At 36.7% G+C, this 19,979-nt stretch overlaps 1 protein-coding gene across 1 annotated transcript; it reads right to left on the bottom strand.

Annotated features, from left to right (window-relative positions):
* Positions 1-1,946: 1,946 nt before the first annotated feature.
* LOC138325051 (receptor-type tyrosine-protein phosphatase T-like) lies at positions 1,947-18,837 on the bottom strand. The gene is made up of 24 exons (XM_069270412.1): positions 18,453-18,837; positions 17,655-17,675; positions 15,322-15,492; positions 14,391-14,603; positions 13,777-13,914; positions 12,308-13,532; positions 11,810-11,952; positions 11,018-11,187; positions 10,742-10,829; positions 10,288-10,361; positions 9,744-9,780; positions 9,209-9,306; positions 8,983-9,111; positions 8,112-8,257; positions 7,607-7,742; positions 7,212-7,352; positions 6,228-6,324; positions 5,529-5,593; positions 5,056-5,187; positions 4,695-4,817; positions 4,097-4,248; positions 3,617-3,752; positions 3,156-3,182; positions 1,947-2,838 (listed from the first exon to the last, which is right to left on the bottom strand). The coding sequence occupies exons 1-24, from the start codon at positions 18,508-18,510 to the stop codon at positions 2,740-2,742; spliced, it is 3,819 nt and encodes a 1,272-aa protein (XP_069126513.1). The 5' UTR covers positions 18,511-18,837; the 3' UTR covers positions 1,947-2,739.
* Between the last annotated feature and the right edge of the window lie 1,142 nt (positions 18,838-19,979).

Raw genomic sequence — 19,979 nt, 5'->3', positions numbered from 1 at the left:
AGCATATTTGGCTGTTGCAAGGACATAATTATGCAATTTTCATGGTGTCATACTTTTTCCCTGTGTTGATTTCAACTTAGGTTTTTGGCAATCTGTGCTGTCCTTATAACGTTCTTGCCATACAGTAATTTTCTAGTATCTCATGATAACCATGTAAGTTTATATTTGGCTTCAAATTTTGCAACTTATGCAAATATCTCTATTTTTCTGATTTTTTGGGGGTCAAGTAAAACACTTTCCCAAATTTTTATTTGTGGCGACTTTTTTTCCTGTATAAAACAAAGTCAGGTCTGTATGAAAAACAAAGAAAAAATTCTGTTGCAATTATTTTGGGGTAACACCCTATCTTTACTGGACTATACAATACAAACTCAAATATTACGGTATCACAGGACAAACACTAACATGGATTACAGACTTCTTATCACACCGCAACTTGAAAGGAAACAATCAGAAAACTACCAGCAATTAAGTTACATCAGGAGTACCTCAAGGAACCTGTTTGGGCCCAATGCTTTTCCTTATATACATAAACGACTTCCCAGAATACATCAAACACAGCACCCTCAGACTCTTTGCAGATGACAGCATAATATACAAAACCATACACAACACACAAGATGCACTAGTAAATTACAAGAAGATCTAGACGCAGCAGGTAGGTGGGAGGAAGATTGGTTAATGTCCTTCCACCCGGACAACGCACAAAAACCAATATATACATACAAACTCCACGACCACAAATTACAACAAGTAACATCTCGCAAATATCTAGGATTCACGATACAAAATAACTTACGATGGGACACACACATCAACAACATAACTGCAAATGCTAACAAGACACTAGGATTCTTGAAACGAAATCTACAGATAAACTCACAACATATAAAAGAACATGCTTACAAATCCATAGTCAGACCCAAACTGGAGTACCGCTCCTCCGTATGGGACCCCCACCAGACAAATCAAATCATGCAAATTGAAAAACAACACAACGTAAAGCAGCACGCTACACAACAAGCAGATACCACAACACAACTTCTGTACCAGACATGATGGAAAACCTCAACTGGGCCTCACTACAAACACACAGAACAAGAACACGTTTGATATTATTTTATAAAATAATACACCAACATGTAGTCAAATCTTCATCTGACAGACTACAGGGCAAGACAATCACGCCCATTCACATATAGACTTATAGCTGCCACCAAGGGCATATTCTCCCACACACAATTAAACAATGGAACATCCTCCCGGTGGCTACAGTACAAAGCACTACACTAGAGGTCTTCAAGTCACATATCCTAAAAACAGAACTTAAAGACCTAAACCCCACACCCTAAACTCTATATTTTTATCTTATAACTATAAACTTTAAAAAAAAATAACCTCTACCTTCACAATCACTGTAAATAACTTCTTTTTTTCACAATCGCGCCCCTGCCAATCCGCACAATATAATCATCGCCATCGATGTATTTATGGCACCAATAAGAAGAAGAGGCTGTATTGTATGGCTTGGGTAGCCATGTAATGCAGCCTCGGACGACATGAGAGTATCCCACGTGATAAGTATTACACACATACAAAGGTTCAATCTGTTTTAGTGGGGATTGCGCTAGGTGTTTTTTCCAAATGAACGAGAAACATTTCACATAAGCATACAACGCTCGTTATCGTGATGATGTATTTGCCATTAAAATTTTGCATCATTAACATTTATTTTAAACTAAAAACAGGCAACGGAATTAACGACGAGTTTCTAGTAGCCGATGTTATGGTGGCATATTTCTGCCATCGTGTTACGGTAACGCGACCTAAAACAACACGACGGCAGAAATATGCCACTTTACGATGTTTATTAGCCTTCTACACCAGTTCGTAGCTTATTGCACTTGGAACCAGTTGGTCTAAGTGAAAAAAGAAGAGATAAAGGGTAACGAAAATAAATACTTTTATTAACAATAGTCGAATTTGTTCAGCATTTCTCAGGTGGTATTGAAATATATCTTCGTAATTACATAATTAAAAAATTGTCATGATATCAGACGATGGCATTGTATAGGTTGTATCCACGGGTATTTGCAGACTTAGAAAATAATCTGACGGCATGTCTAACAATCTAAATCTATATTACTATTCATCTTTTAATATGAGGGGAAATTGTAGATTGTTTGAAATCCAACTATTTAGGCCAAAAAATAATATGTTACCCGACCGTCCCCATTTTTTTACACCCCCATGACCCTAATTTTCTTTTCCACTTTTCTACGAAAAAAAATATAAAAGTCGTGATTTTGATCTCATACTCCGGTTCCGGCCATTATTTTTGAGTGATCCCGACCTATCAACTATATGTTGTTGTTTTTTTCAAATGTAACCCTAAACAGACATATTATCATTATTATTTTTTTGCCTTATTGAAAAAAATGAAATGGACACATAGAAGAGAAGTAGGTAAGTAACCATTATATATTGACGTTGGACTTAAATACACCCTCTAAAATGTTAGTATTGACATTTTCCATCTTTTAACTTAATTTTGGTAACATTAATGCTTTATCACTTCAGTACTTTGATTAAATCCCTTAAAGTGAAGTGGGGTGACGTAGGTCGCGTGACCGACTTGCCAGCCTTGACTTCAGAGAATTACTACCAGGGCATCCTTAATAAAATCTCCATTAAAACAAAAATCAGATGATGGGTTAGTATGGTGTCGACTGTCCTTGATTACACCTTCGTTGTTGGCGACATGAACACAGTGTTGTTTGGGAGTTGGATACAAGTTCCATCAGATGGTGTGTTGGTATGGTGTCGGTATGGTGTCGACTGTCCTCGATTACACTTTCGTTGTTGGCAACATGAACACAGTGTTGTTTGGGAGTTTGAAACAAGTTCCATCAGATGGTGTGTTGGTATGGTGTCGACTGTCCTCGATTACACTTTCGTTGTTGGCGACATGAACACAGTGTTGTTTGGGAGTTTGATACAAGTTCGATCAGATGGTGTGTTGGTATGGTGTCGACTGTCCTTGATTACACTTTCGTTGTTGGCGACATGAACACAGTGTTGTTTGGGAGTTGGATACAAGTTCATCAGATGTTGTTGTGTGTATGGTGTCGACTGTCCTGATTACAGCCATGAACACAGTCAAAACAGTAGGAGTATTGTATCTGAAAGTCAACGTAGAATTCTGAAAGTAACGGAATTAAATCATTCAAATCCAAAGATACAAAATAAAAAGAAGACATCAACTCATCAATGTAACAAAAGGCAACATTTGGACATTCACTCAATTGAAGTGCAAGTGTAATAACTACGTTCTGCTGATCTGCATATTGGACGAATTAAGAAGGTTCTTGTAACTTTTAGTATACAGATGTGGCGTACTAAGTTCTGTACGACTTTTTGCCAATGATGAGACGTTCTTGTGGTTGTTTTGTATGACCATTGACCTAGGATGTAACCTACTAGCCAGGTTTTGTATGACCTTTGACCTAGGATGAAACCTACTTACCAGGTTTTGCATGACCTTTGACCTAGGATGAAACCTACTTGCCAGGTTATGTATGACCTTTGGCCTAGGATATAACCTACATGTACTTACCAGGTTTTGTATGACCTCGGGCCTTCGGATCTGCAGATGTCGGACCGTGTGGAAGATGTCAACACGGTTATACCAATCGATGCATTCCATCATGTTACAGACAGCACAATACAACCCGCATCGTTCAGCACCGTCCCTGAAAACCCAAAACATTCATTAAAGTTGTTCCAACAAGTTGCGCTTTCATTAATTTATGAAGTGGCGTTTGATAATTTTATCCGTACTGATATAGCAACTATATTTACACGCTATTCCACGTATTTCAGGTATTTAAATATTTTCTCATACATGACAACCTGTCTATAAAGGTCACTGGGGACAAAGAAGAATACTGGTCTTAATAAGCAAATCGTCTTAATACACAGGAGGTCAATTGTCCTGAAATAGTGCATTGTGCACCCAAATAGTGATCTCATTTCGAGTTAAGCAGTTGGTTTTCAAAATACTGTAATTAAATGCACACGTAGTTACGGTACCGACCTACATACGACGGTGACTCGGCATTGACCTTTGTTCTCTTGCCATTTTTGCGTCTCCTGGTGAAGGGAGATGAGACTTGCGCACATCGGTGGAAGCTGCTCTTCCGTCTTCCATGTTGGCAAGTAAAATACCGCAACTTCTTGCTCCTCATTCTACAACCATAAGATTGTAATATAAATCAATGACATATCAACGTGACTTGTTTGTAAACATACATCTAATAGTTGCTCGCTTAGTGGTACAACACGGATGATCCGAATCTTCTGGAATAACGGGTTTCTACTATATTGACCCTTAAATGTTTATGAATATAGTACAGATCACAAGAACTGAAATGATATTAATAACAGTGGATATATTTGTTTTCTACGGTAGCTGGGAAAGGACATGAAAAATAAAAAGTTAGTGCGAGCGAACGCGATAGTATTGCATGCGAACGCAAAAGTATTGCATGCGAATGCAAAAGTTTTGTGTGTGAACTCAATCATAGTTTTGCGTTCGTACGCAATAACGCGTTATTTGCCATATCCTTTCCCAGCCATCGTAGTTATCAGAACATACTCGTGAGATTTTTATTCAACAGCCTGAGGTTACTTACATCGCGTGTCAACATGAACGTCTCCCTCTGTACGCCATGCGACCCTACGCCAGTGTCTACCAGCCGCAGAGAGAACGCTCCGTGGGTCTTTTCCAGGTCTGTTTCAGGGAGAATAGAGACACCCTACACCGAAAAATAAAAGATTAAAACAATAAATGATTGATCTAAAAATAGAATTACCGACATAACAAAACTTTTGTGCGAATAGCTTTCTCTTAAAATCACTGCATATTTGACTGAAAGTATAATTATATGTACATCTATATGTAGTACACTCTCAACAGAGGTATTTGTTTGTCTGTAAAGAACAAGTGAATAAGATATAAACATATTTGTTGTGATGAATGCCCGAAACACTTACTTTTTCGTCCAGTGGAATGTCGAGACAAACTATTACATTACATCTCTGCTCATAGATCATTTGCCAGAAGTTCTGTATGGAGGAGGACACTGGTATCTCCGTGACAACGTAATCTGGCTTGTTGCCTAGGTTCTACAAAACAAGAGCAAGTCAGGACAGGAAAAATAGAGATGCACCCAGATATTCATAGTGCTCATTTCGAAGTTATTAGACCATCTGATGAATTATATTAAATGGACAAACATGAACATTTACAGATGATGAAAACTCAATTTGGTTGGATTTTAGAAACCAAAAAAGGCGGTCATATACCGGTATTATCGAATTTAAAAATGGATAATTCCAATGGTCATAGAAAAAATGATGAAAAATTTCCCCCATAACAAAATCCAAAATAGCAAAATAAAATGATTTATCTTTGATCATGATTTCAAAAATTTCCGATTTCTCCAAAAAGCTATAAGTATACATACGGGCATAGTGACAGCATTGATGTAATCCTCTTCCTCATTGGCCAATACCACTCTGTAGTCGTTCACTGAAACAGACGGGGGTTCCGGTCACAGTAATGTTTTAATAATGTTGATGACGACACAACGACATTACAAAATAAACAAAGAGGAAAACAATGAAGTGAGTTATTATTCAATGTAAATTTCTGTGACGATATATGGGTATCCCACCGCTGCCACCAAATGTAACTTGCGGAGGCCGGGGCCCGAACCAATGGAGCGGTCCCCCTTTCATGAGCAAAAGCAGCCTGCGCTCGACGATGTTTAAAGCTACGATACACAGACATAGGCCTCACATCTATCGCACAGCCACAAAACTAGCTATTAGACATTGTGGTTGATATGCCTAAATCCATACATGTATCTCCTAACTGGAAAGCATGCCGTTGATAAGTTTACACCATTTTTTTCTGTATCTGCAGCATATTTCCAACATTTGTGTTAGTACCAATAAGCTAAGACATTTAAAAGCTTTATGCAAATACAGAGGTGCAACCTGGACCATGTTGGATTTAAATGAGATGATTTCGTATGTGGATGTTACAAATGGATTCTTTGTGTCTTTCGCCTATGATAGCACCCCTTATCACAACATGTAACATTTTCTGTTCAACGCATACAAGATAATAACTAACGAATTACACCGCTTTTTTGACCCACCTGGTAACACCGTTGTACCGTTTTTACAGGAGTTCTGGTCTTGGTGGGCGATAGAGTAAGCTTCCCCGCCATACCTCGGACGGAGACGCTGCAACCTCTATGGGAATCAAAGAGCATGGATTAATGGTGAGCATTAGAATAAACTTCCCCGCCATACCTCGGACGGAGACACTGCAACCTCTATGGGAATAAAAATACATGGATTAATGGTGAGCATTAGAATAAACTTCCCCGCCATACCTCGGACGGAGACACTGCAACCTCTATGGGAATAAAAATACATGGATTAATGGTGAGCATTAGAATAAACTTCCCCGCCATACTTTGCACAGAGACACCGCAACCTCTATGGGAATCAAAGTACATGGATTAATGGTCAGCATTAGAATAAACTTTCCCGCCATACCTCGGACGGAGACACTGCAACCTCTATGGGAATCAAAGTGCATGGATTAATGGTGAGCATTAGAATAAACTTCCCCGCCATACCTCGGACGGAGACACTGCAACCTCTATGGGAATCAAAGTACATGGATTAATGGTGAGCATTAGAATAAACTTCCCCGCCATACCTCGGACGGAGACACTGCAAGTTCTATGGGAATAAAAATACATGGATTAATGGTGAGCATTAGAATAAACTTCCCCGCCATACCTCGGACGGAGACACTGCAACCTCTATGGGAATAAAAATACATGGATTAATGGTGAGCATTAGAATAAACTTCCCCGCCATACTTTGCACAGAGACACTGCAACCTCGACAGAAAACAAAGTACACAGATTAAATCAATCTTTCTTGTCGGGTGATTCATTCTTTTACTGTATTATGAATAAAATATTGTCATTCTTAAGCATTGAGTGAATGGATTGGTCACGAAAATCATACGTAGATATGAGGATACATATATATATCATATATCGCTAAAAGCGGTGATATTTTTCCAATGTATATTAGTTTTGATGATATGTCATTGTGCCTACCTCGTACTCCTCCCGTACCGTCTGTGTATGGGACCCGTCACTGTTGATATTCCAGGTCTCCCGCAAACTTTCCGCCTCCACTAAAGATCCTGGACACAGGAACATCTCCATTAGGACGGTGTGCAGGAATACGTACTGCTCCTTAAGAAAGGTTATATCAAAAAGAAAGATAAGGAGTCACAATGAGACACAAATGACACAAACATTAATCTTTTATTTTCACGTATGTTATTCACAACATTTTGTCGTGCCGATACGTTAATATAACGTAACTTTAAGTGTGATTCTTTCTCATTCTTAATTCTTAAAAAAAAAACAACGCTTGCTTAATTATTCCTCTTAGTGTGAGTAAAATCCAAAGTTCCTATTGGTTCTGATTTAACATTTACACTTACAATCGTCTGCACCATTCGGGGACGGCATCTCCTCATGTATTCTACGAACAGGTGGATCGTCACTTGACCTGTCTGACGTCCCTGGTCGCTCAAAGCGTTCATTGCAATGAATGTTCCTGTACGTCCAACTCCAGCACTAAATAGATAAATATATTAATAGGGCTACACTATATAATCAATATTAACGTTACTTATAAGGTTATTTTTTATCAAACTTTTCGACGTTTTGTTTGATTGTATGTATAAAGTAAAATAAAAAAGTGAACGATATTATAGTGTTAACGTATTAGCACAGACGAAACATTCGTTGCCAATGCAAACGAAATCCGGATATATCGACGATTCACCAGCGCAACCCTCTCGAGGGGTCACTATACGTCCCGTCCCTGATTAAAAAGTAGGGGGGGGGAGGTGCAAAAAATTATATAAATTTTCATTTTTGGTACCACATCGACATGTTTGTATTAAATACTTATTTGGGTTTATCAAAGATCTTATTTCCTACCTGCAATGTACAACCATTGGACCAGCGGTGTTGGAGTGTTGACTGATCACACGGTCATGGAACAGGATTAACGGAAACGCTTCCGGAACACCATGATCTGGCCAAGCTGTGAACTGGAACTGGGTTACCTTCCGGGACTCGCTTGTCTGACAAAATGAAAACGTATATTTGTTATTTAGTATTGTTTCGTGACAGTTACAATATGATCATGATGAAAAGAAAAATTATCTACTGTTGTTCGTTTGTTAGGTTTGGAAGGGCTTAAAAAAGCTCGGCATGGTATCCAATCCCTCTGTCAGGGTATCGTATTCATGACATCGTTTTAATAATTCACTGGATTGAATATTATCAACTATTTCTTTCGAACTGATCATTTTTATCGGTCATCATTAAATGAACATAAACATGTAAACAAAATTTATTTCATATCCCGATGAAGATCAAAATTAGTTACATAAATGCTTATAAGTAATTTTTTCAGACTACTGTTAACATAAGATATGTCTAAACTATGATTCTATGGAATTTCCAATGGGTTATTTCTTCTGAATAACTATACAACGTCGACATCTCTATGTTACACAATAGTCGCGCTAAATTGCCAATCAGAAAATTGGATTTAGTATAAAAAAATAATTATAAACACATATTATCACTAATATTTGCTTTACGGCCACAGTGTAATTCGACATAATCAGTAATAATGTCATCATGATTGAAAACAGTCATTCTGCCTATAAACAAATTTACACTTTTGATCATTTGAACGCATATTACTTTAAACTCGAGTTTCATCTTCAGGTACATGTAGTTTAATATTCTATTTATTGACTTGAGATTTATTCAGAGGGATAATTAAATATCGTACTACCTGTGCGTCTGTGATACAGAAGGTCCGGAGCTTGTAGACAGGGAAATGAAATTCATACTCCGTTGTAATAATGAGGTTACCGACCGACATTTTCTCGTTTTCTCCTGGCCAGTACTGTACGCATTTAACCTATGAAAGTACACACACAAATTTAATTAAGCATAACCCAATTTGTAAGTTTCAAACAAAGACTGTTTTTAATACAGTTTTGACAGGCCATTCTTACCTTTTCATTTTCCTGCAGTTCTGTCAACATAACGATCTCCTCTGTGCGTTCCTGCCAAATCATCCGCCAGAAATCATCAATGGTGTGTTTCAGAGGTCCTACAATGTATGGAGTTGTAAATTGAGTCGTGAAATGTTGCAACATATTGATGCGGTGTCAAGGATGATAGACCTAATATAGTCGCCTTTCACTATCACGCAACGGGGAGAGCATGTACATGTTTTATGCAGATAAACATATTGCCACTGACTAAGCCACTACTATATGTGCTAATGATGAAAGACCCAGACGTATTGATTTCAGACTGTAAACCACCTTATTTTCGCTGTCCTGGCTAACGGCTTATTGTACTCATAGTTGAATCTTTTTCGCGACGATTTATTTTAATGATTAACCCCCGCAAAATACGCAAAATTTAATGACACACACCAATAAGTTGGTTTACTCGTGTTGGTACTGCTGTGTTGAGTGTGTTTAGATACAATGAAGACAGACACACGTGTTTTGAATTACAAAACAAAACAGTATACTTTACCCTGTGTTGCGATGTAGGCTTTCGGCTGTTCGAAATTCTACAAAGAAATGGCGATACATGTTTCGAATTAGGCACAACATGAGAATTGTGATGTGAGAATTATGATGCGCTTTATGAATTGGATAAACTAAACCGGAAAATGGCTATATAAGTGTTACATAGAATGAATCTTGAATGTAATATTTAAGGATTAACTTGAAAAGATTTTTCGTTTTATTGAGATGCAAATTAATGCAAAAGCAATTGCAGTACAATGAGTTTCAGAGTTAAGTGATACGTCCGCATATCATATAATGATGAATACATTAACGACATAACAAATTGTTATCAACATCACCATGTTTTAGCACAAACCTACCTGCGCGAAAAGCGAAAAAAGAAAATTTTCACGCAAATGTAAGTTTAAATTCCTTAAAACAAATAACCTTTTTTCCAGTGCAGAAATTGGAATAGACCCTTACATTCCTCAATGCCATATTTACATGTACATTGCGCACGTCAAATGAATGTTGTTATACCCAATCCAATCTATCTGTTTACTTACATCAATATAGCTGGCGTTAATGAAATCGTTTTCCTCGTCGTTTTTGGTTACCAAAGTTACTCTGGATTCATCAACTATGATAATATAATGTTATTTTTTAATCAGTATTACAGAATTTGATTGTTTTCAGGTCAATGTGTACACTTATTATAATTGTCAACTTCGTTTTTCAGGCGATGACGTTTATGATAGGAACTTTCAATGTTACTTGTAAGGTGATAACAAACTTATATTCTTTAAAAAAAGAAATATAAATATAAAAACATGATAATAAAAAAATTTGAATAAAATCAAATTAAAAAAAAGCAATAAAAACTCCACTGTTTTGTGTGCTTTACCTTGCTGATATTTTTTGTTACTGTGCTAGTATAAATAACCGGAAATGACGTACATGTAATTGTAAAGTCCCACTACATATAGATACGACCTTATCAATGGAACATTATCTACTCACACGTGGTAATATTGGCGTATCGGTTCTTTTTCGAGTTTTTCTTTTCGGTTCCGACGGTACATTGACTAACATCAGCTCCCGGGAGACTCTGATGAATAAATGTGCATTCATTTAATATGAACATCCCGTATGTCTTTAGTTGACGTCATATATCATCTTGGTTTCGAGAGCCGTTTGTTAACAATGTTTTCGAGGAAATTAATTGAGATACAGATAAAGACTGGTGAAAGTATCTTCAACGAAATTCAACTAAAAGTGATTAAAAGTAAAACTTACGTTGAAATCTTTGCTGAAAAGAGCCCTATCCTTCATCATTAGTATGTGATCCTGGATATCCCCCACGGCGGTACTCTTGGCTTGACTCGGCGAGAAGGAGGAGAGGTTACAGGGAACTAGAAGGGCGGTGTTCGCATCAGAGTAGTCCTTCTCCACAGGATCAGGAGTGCCTGCAAAATCAAAACAATCGATAAAGGGACTGGTTTTTCAAAGGTACCTGTTTACAAGATACCATATAGTCGATTATTTTCGTGGGGATGATATTTTCGCGATTTCGCGGCACATTTCTTTGATCGCGAAAATTTCATACACGAAATGTTGTGAAATGTTTGAATCATTTTTACCAGATCTCGAAAAATAAAATTAAAAAAAAAAAACAAAAAAAACCGCTCTAATATAATTCCATCTTTTTACCTAAAATCACGAAAATTTTAACCCGCTGACGTAATTAGGTATACGTTATCATAATTCTATAACTTACAGAGGTACGCCTTAGTCAGTGTACAAGTCTTGTAAAGTACCATGATGGAATAAACACCGGGCAACATGTTTTGTACATAAAACACGCATTGCCCTTATCAATGACAAGTGTCACGTACCGAAGAGAAAACAAACGTGGGTTCCTGGTTTTGAAGTTAATTAATTGATTTCACCATTTTTTTTTAAACAGAAAAAGAAGAGAAGGAAGCCGCGCATATGTAATATTAATTGGTTTTATATTTGGCACTTTATAAGTATAAACTCTTTTTGTAGGTATAAACTCTCTCACATGATCATGAAAATGTATCTCACCATCCATCTTTGTGGTGGCGATGTCGTCATTACTCCCGTAGGCCTTGGCTGCTGCTGTAATGTCGGGCAGTGGTAGTCCATTAAAACCTTTAAAACTGTCGCCTTTCTCCAGATCGTTGTTTCGTTTCTGACGCATTCTTCGTCTGATTTCAAATAGGAGGAAGACAATAGATTGAGAGTAAAATGAATTTGGTAATCGAAAATTTTAGTCAATTTAACGATTTACAATTGTACTTATCAATATAAAGGATTTCAGCATGTCCAAGTGACCAATTTGTATCTAATTGTTTGATAAGATACAAGAACGAAATAAAAAAAAATGATTCTGAAAAATTGTTTTGCCTGGTTGCTTTATTTATAACAAATACAGCCGCTTTACGCAAAAATCCGTCTTTTATGAAGCATAATAAAACTGGACGCCTTAATTCTTTAAATACCATGCTACTTCTACGAAAATGTTTCACTTGGGCTGGGTTCAAATTACAGATGAATACAAACCTGTATGCGTATATCGTGGCGATGAGAGCAGATATGAGTAGTAGAGATACTACTATCCCAACCAGAACGACAAGATTATTCTTCGAACAGGTGAATCCTCTACAAGTAGGAGTCTTTTTACGATTGGGGTAAATTTGTTCTACTTCTTGAAAGCCCTTTGTAAATTTTGTTGTTTCCTCTGGGGGGTTGACTGCACTGGTGGTTTGTGATGTGTTCTCTGTACCTATGTCTGTCACAAATAACGTCGGGCTTATGGTTTCCATTCCCGTAGTGGTTTCTGGGGTATAGGTGATTTCTTCTGCCAAAGGTATATCAGAACTTACAGTGTCCGTGTCTGTTGTTATTACCACGGAATCATTCATAAAATCATCTAATCCATCACCTGACCAGTCCGAATAAGTAGTCGTTGGAATGGAACTCTCTGCTGTTGAAGGAGAAGAGGTCGTATTGTGTGGAACTCTGTACGAAACGTCTGTGGTGTTATCAGCGACGTTGGAATAAGATGTTTGCCTTTTTACTTCAGTAGATTCACCTGTTGTTAAATCATTGGTTTCTTTAGAAGCACTTTCACTAAAAACAGTCACTGACATACTGGATGAAGCAGTGGCTGTGACTACATCTTCCTTGGTTGGGACCTCAGACATGCTGTCAGTCGTGGAGGTAAGTTCGGTGGAATCCATTTCAGTATTGCCATAAGATACGGTTGAAATAGTGGGTGAAAAGGATTCCGTAGTATTAAGTCCAGTGTGATTCATTATATCAATGGATGAGGTAGAGGAACTATCATCACCGGACGAATATGTAGTAACGCCCTGCGTCTGGTCAGTTTGTCCAGATGTAACCGCTGCACTTCCGCTACCAGGGGTAACTGTATCCGATGTAGTTTGTGGCGGAATCGCCGGAGATGTATTTGTGTCTGAAGTTGCTGTTACGGCTTCATCACCATCTGTTTCAATGCCTGATATTGAGGTGACGGTCATGGATTTTGTCGTCATCTGTGTTGTTGTTTGTACTGATGTTGACAATGCACCTGCCGTTGTTTTTGGTGTTGTTGGTGTTGTTGGTGCTGGTGTTGTGGATGATATTGTTGTTGATGTTGTTGTTATTGGTCGAGTTGTCGATGGAGTTGTTGTTGTTGTTATTGGTTGAGTTGTCGATGGAGTTGTTGTTGTTGTTGTTTGAGTTGTCGATGGAGTTGTTGTTGTTGTAGTTGTTGTTGCCTTCTCTAAAAAAAAAAATATATATTTTTGTATATTTTACAACAGACTGTATTTATTTAACATTGTTGTAGTTTATAATTCATCCTGTATTAAATTACTAGTTGGTTGATACTAAAAGTTTACTACAAGTATATCTATATCTTTTCACTTTGATTTATAAAATCCTTTCAAAATAATTTTATGATGGAATTACTTTTTCAATTTTGTTACTTGAATGTTGTATAATTGTGGTATTACGTTCCCCTTTACCTTTATTGCATAAGAATCCATTCCATCCAGTTGCACATGCGCCCGGGCAGTTTCCGGTTACTGAATCACACGTATCTCCTCCTGCACATGCGCCACACTGATTGTCACATTCTGCTCCCCAGCGGCCAAGCATGCATCCTACGTAACATGACAATAAGGAAACTTTACTATAAAAACATTAACGTTTTTATTACTTCACCTTTTAACACGGTCCCAAACTGATCCTTTATTAACAGTAGAAACTACCTGGGGGACTGTACGAAAGAATTATACGATGAACCGTGAATGGACCTTTCGTTAATCAGCAGCACCTTCTAAATGATATAAATTGTAGGATTACATCATTATCAAAAATGATCAATCCTACATATATATCATATATATAACAGGAGCTGAGATGATCTCAAAAAAGGATTGTCTCTACTTAGGATCAGGAATTCTTTTTGTCGAGGCTCGAGTTTTGAGGCAACTTTTCGAGTTTCGAGGATAGCGTCAAAGTAACTGATATAAAATGTGTAGACTTTTTAAATGGCTGCCAATCAGCTAAAGTGCATGATAGATAAAAGAAGATTTAAAGAAAGGTCTGTGCCAACAAGTTAGCCTATTCAACCTACCGAAAACCTCGACTTCACAAAAGCGTAGTTCGACGGGCCTGATGACGTAGACACTACGTATGGACTGGCTGACACAATGGTTGGTGGTATCCATGGCGCCATCCGACGGTATGTCATCATAGTTTGTGTAGCAGTTCTCCTTCTTCGACGCTGACGTAGTGTTAGACAGCCTGATACGGATGTTTTTCATCATTTGTAAGTCCGAATTAGAATCTGATAAAAAAAAAATGAGAAAAATATTATTTAAAAAAATTTCAAATCATATCAATTATTTCGATGTGCATTGTATAAAATTTAGATAGGCTTAACAAGTACAGATGTAGAATTAATAAGGACTGACTTTATAAAGAAACCGAAATCCCAATATTCTACTTTATCCTTTCATTCATTGGAATCATCTTATTCGTCTACCTTATTAATAATAACTTTGAGAACATTGTTTTTTATAAATGTTAATATTATGAGCTGAAAGTAAATTTGGTTATAATCTTTAAATAGATGAGATAAGGACAATTCTAAAGTATAATATAGATAAAACATATAAGTAGGAAAAACTTGTTACAAATGCTTATGGCTCGTTACTCGATCTAGCGATGTACCATTGAATACGTCAATATCTAACGTCCATATAACGTCAAAACCTGACTTTATAATGACGTCAGATTGGACCGTCTATTCTAGGTCAGATTCTGACGTCTAAAAAACTTTCACATCCAACTTGTATCTGACCAAAATCCGACATTGGATTCTGACGTCTCCATGACGTCTGCATGACGTCGTGTGCCTGCTGGGCTAATATTTAAACGACTCTTTGATTGCTATTTCCAGCATTTACCTGTGTACTTTAAAATAACATTAACCTTTCCCAGTGGTATGGTAACTGCACTGATATGTTTGTATGGAATAGAAACAGTATTGATAGGCTTGGTACCTGTACTACTATGTCTGATGATGACACGGTGAACGTTCCGCAGAGCCCTCAGATCGATCCAGATCCGGGCCCGGGGCCGCTTTGTGTACTGTATACATGTCTCCGTATCCCCGTCCGCTGCCTCTCCTACATTGGGGATTTTGTTGGAGCGGGGCAATATCATCAGTCGCTCTGTCAGTGCGAATAGTACATTATACACAATATTATATCATACAAAATACTACATTATACAAAATAGTGCATTATACAAAATACTACATTATACAAAATAGTGCATTATACAAAATACTACATTATACAAAATAGTGCATTATACAAAATACTACATTATACAAAATATTACATAATACAAAATACTACATTATACAAAATAGTGCATTATACAAAATATCACATTACACAAAATATTACATTATACAAAATATTACATTATGCAAAATACCACATTATACAAAATATTACATTTTAAAAAATATTACATTTTAAAAAATATTACACTATACAAAATGTTATATTATACAAAATGGTACGGTATTCAAAATTTTACATTTTACTAAATATTACATTACAAAAACAGTCTTCAGAAGGTCAGGACTAAACCCCGCCACTGTTCTAAAAGTTTGGTTCCTTTGAATTCATTATATTACTAATAAATAAATCAATGATGGACATAGAAAAAAGGGGTAAAACAACACAACAATGAAAGACCGGAAGTGCTATGCCTTTCTACCGAGAGTTGCTCCGCATATCAAATCCTAAAACACCCTTTACACAAGTTTGGTTTGGTACCGGTGTAACGTTGAGAATGGACCCCCGTTGAAAACTGACCTCGGGTCATTTTTCAACGTTGCAAAGTGACCCCAAAAACCGTTGTAAACTGAACATTAAGTGCACTTTTCACACCGACCCGTTGAAAATGGACCCCGTTGAAAGGTGACTCCCATAGGAACTCGTTTTTTTATTACGTAACCCAACTTTCCCGATGACTGGCCTCAGTCGACTATCTATCGATCTTGCTTTGGAAAAAACACAACAACATCATACGACAACACAACACATGAACACACAACACAACAACACCACACAACACACAACGACAACACAACAAACAACAACACCATACGACAACACAACACATCAACACACAACACAACATCATACAACAACATAACACAACAACATAACACAACAACATAACACAACAACATAACACAACAACATAACACAACAACATAACACAACAACAACATACAACATCACACACAAAACAAAACAGTATAAAACAACAATCAACAACACACAACCACCACAGCACAGCAAGAACGCAATACGCAATAACACAACAACACCATACGACAACACAAGACAATGATACAACAACACAACATCATACAACAACACAATAACATATCACACACAACAAAACATTATACAACAACACAGCAACATACAAAAACACACAACACAGCATACAACAACACACAATAACACCACAATACACAACGACAACGCAATACACAATGACACAACACACAACAACACCATACAACACAACATCACACAACACAACAACACCACAAAACCCAACAACACCCAACAACACATCACACAAAAATAGCACACAATCCAACTACACGCAACACTAACAAGTAATTAAATGAGGTATTTGTTACGATGATAACAATACAAAATTTCAATTCAAATCGAGGTGATTACGCAATTTAAATACCAGCACAGAAGGGGCGCTTATATTAGGAATGGCGAAAATAGCATTCGAGAATGTTTGTGCAACAGCTATATATGTGTATGTACTAAGGTCATTTTTCAACAGACGATCCGTTGAGAATTTGCCAAGGTCATTTTTCAACGGTCATTTTTCAACAGACCTGCCGTTGAGAATTGGCCTTAGACGCTATCAATTTTTAACGGCATGTTCAATTTTCAACGGCATTCGGGGTCCGTTTTCAACGTTGAAAAATGACCAGAGGTAAATTTTCAACGGAGGTCCATTTTCAACGTTACGCCGGCACTGCCTGTTATATGGGTTACGGTACAGGTACTATCAAAACTACAACTGGAGCAAATTCTGGTAATGACAAAAAACGGTAATGCCATCGGGATTTATAGAAAAAAATAACTATTTAGATAATTCTTCGTTTTTTTCAAATCAAAATACTGTTTCTATTAATGCTTTATGTAGCTACTTTTACATACATGTACAAGGTTTGTAAATAATACTAAGTCATATTTTGTAATTATCAATTCGTAATATGCATCCCCTGTATTGACGATTCCTACAATTATGTGCGACATTGGGTATACAAATTACCTACCGTATTTCAATGGATCAAGTTCTGCAAAAGAAAACAAAACGAAATGGATTAACTTCTAAAATCTAAATTTAATCTTGTCAATAAACCAGAATCTCCATCCTCTGTCGTTGTCAATACTATCCGCTGTTGAACTTATTAAGTTGTCATTACTGTTACTAAAGCGGTTATTTACCGTTATTATACAGAGTGTATCATTTACTTTTTACCTTATTTTCCTTTTAATAAAATAAATGGAGATAAAGATATAATATTATGCATATGAATACTGTCGCTTTTTATAGAGTTCTCATAGAGTACATTGTACATTTCATATCGTACACGTCACAATGGTGGCAACTTCGTATCATTAACTTTTTCAATAAAAAAACAGAGAAGGCATTTCCATTTAGAATTGGTAAAAGTAAACAGTCAATGTTCGCGATGTTGGTAATAAGTTATTGGACTGGGAAACCCTGTCTTGCTTTATCAACAGTTTTTCATTAATATGTAAGGTGGATATATATGTGTAACAGTTGTGCATTTGAAAGGTTGTATAGTTTTGAGGATGTTTGTAAAATAATAAAATCAAATTGTTCTTTATGTGTGCGCTATTACTACACAAAATATTTGAGTGATGATTGAATTGACGCAGTGTCAGATTTTGAATTCGCAAGAGATACAGTGTAGTGTATCCTTTGAATTCTAATTTTAAGCACAGTATCAACTTTCACCAAAGATCACAGACGTCCAGTAATCTTTATTGGAATTTTCGGATTGAAAACAAACAAGTAAGGCCGGTTAATGTAAAACGGTACTCACCCAATCCTAGCCCTAAACAGACCAGAATAAAAATCAGGAACGCACGATACACAATCATTGTGATTACAGTTGCCTTCGTATACCACTTTAAGTATTAATTCATAGTCCTGGCTATTGTTCTGTGACACTCTCTTGTTAGGTAATCTCCAATCTAATATGTTATAATTATTCCAATCGTTCCCCGGTTGATTTAACTGCTTTGTTGTGTTCTACAGTTCAGTGTAACAAAGAGACTTGGGCCGGATGTCCATATAAGGAAATACATGTTGTCGTAGTAAAGACCGGTCAAGGTGATGACCTTTAACCTTAACGTATGTGAACACTGACCATCAGAAACGGAAGCTGGCCAGATTAATATACTAATGACTCAAATCATCACATCGCAAGCGTGTGTGGATATTAGGATTTTTGACGAAAACTTTGATCTATTTTTGGAAACAGACTGAAATAATGCCAAATAATACATAGGTTTTACTTAATTGATGTTGTAATTATCCGGTTCAATAAAGATAGTGTATTACGTTTGTTTAATGTCCTTCGCTCAAGGAACAATAGAAAAAAGTAAAGTGGCTGTCATGTCCTTGCTCTCGTCTGATCTTGTCAGTCAAAGTCCTGTAACTAAGATATGTTCTTAATGTCAAGGAGACAGTAGCTAGGTCACGTGGGAGGTGTTAGGGCCTAAGATGTTCTCGAGCTGTACTAGGTAAAAGTGGGATTTAAAGAGATAGATCTGTGCTCATCCTCGATACTCCAGGCGTAACTAGTAGGCCTTATAATTATAAATATAACTCTCCTTATAATTATAGTAACCCCTAGAGTATCGAGGATGATCCATCTTATTTCAATAAACTAATTTTTGGAGCTTTGGATATCTGAAATGTATAGCAATAGAATAAAATCTTAACAAATTCGTATTTATCGAAGATCAGAGTAGTTAATACTTGTTGGCGTATGTAGTGAGTTCATTATTATATGAACAGAAATTAACAAAGAATCCATGCGTTCCATCGTTGGTTGTCTTGACATTCATTGTACAATAAGAATATTCGTTATAATCAACCTTTCCCTCTGATTTTTGGAAGTCTATTTATTTTTTGTTTTGTTTTATTGCCGAGAAAATATTGCAAAAGCTCGTGAACGATGTGAAATCAAAATCCGCTTTACATAGTCATTCTGTTGACACAGGTTTTATTTGCAGCATATATCATTTGTTAAAATAAGTTTTCTCCAAAAAGGGTTTCGCTGAGTTCCATTTAATCGTAGACCGTTGACTGTTTATTATATAATTCAATTTTGCTTATAACGAGCATTTTCATTGGCTTAAACCGGTAACGTCGTAACGTTTGTGACGTCGCTTCGGATTGGCAGAGATAACGGCGTAATGATTTCATAGACAAAAGGGTCCCAAAATGAATTTGAAATATTTAAGAGATTATCTTTTAGTAAATTGAATTATAAGGATGAGTTTCGATAGATTTTTATGTTATGGAGATACATGTATAACACACAAATTTGAGTGGACTCGCA

This window comes from Argopecten irradians, chromosome 6, assembly GCF_041381155.1.
Source record: "Argopecten irradians isolate NY chromosome 6, Ai_NY, whole genome shotgun sequence".
Classification (NCBI taxonomy): Eukaryota; Metazoa; Mollusca; class Bivalvia; order Pectinida; family Pectinidae; genus Argopecten; species Argopecten irradians.
Note: the sequence above shows the minus strand (reverse complement) of the source record. Positions and strands in the feature narration are given on the sequence as shown.

Bases quoted from the DNA above. Each gene is read 5' to 3' on its own strand.
- LOC138325051 (XM_069270412.1), bottom strand. From the start codon at position 18,510: ATGATTGTGTATCGTGCGTTCCTGATTTTTATTCTGGTCTGTTTAGGG. The intron at 11,188-11,809 runs GTGAGATACATT...TTGATTTTGCAG, and splicing joins CGCCACCACAAAGATGGATG to GCACTCCTGATCCTGTGGAG. The intron at 4,249-4,694 runs GTAAGTAACCTC...TTATGGTTGTAG, and splicing joins CGTTCATGTTGACACGCGAT to AATGAGGAGCAAGAAGTTGC.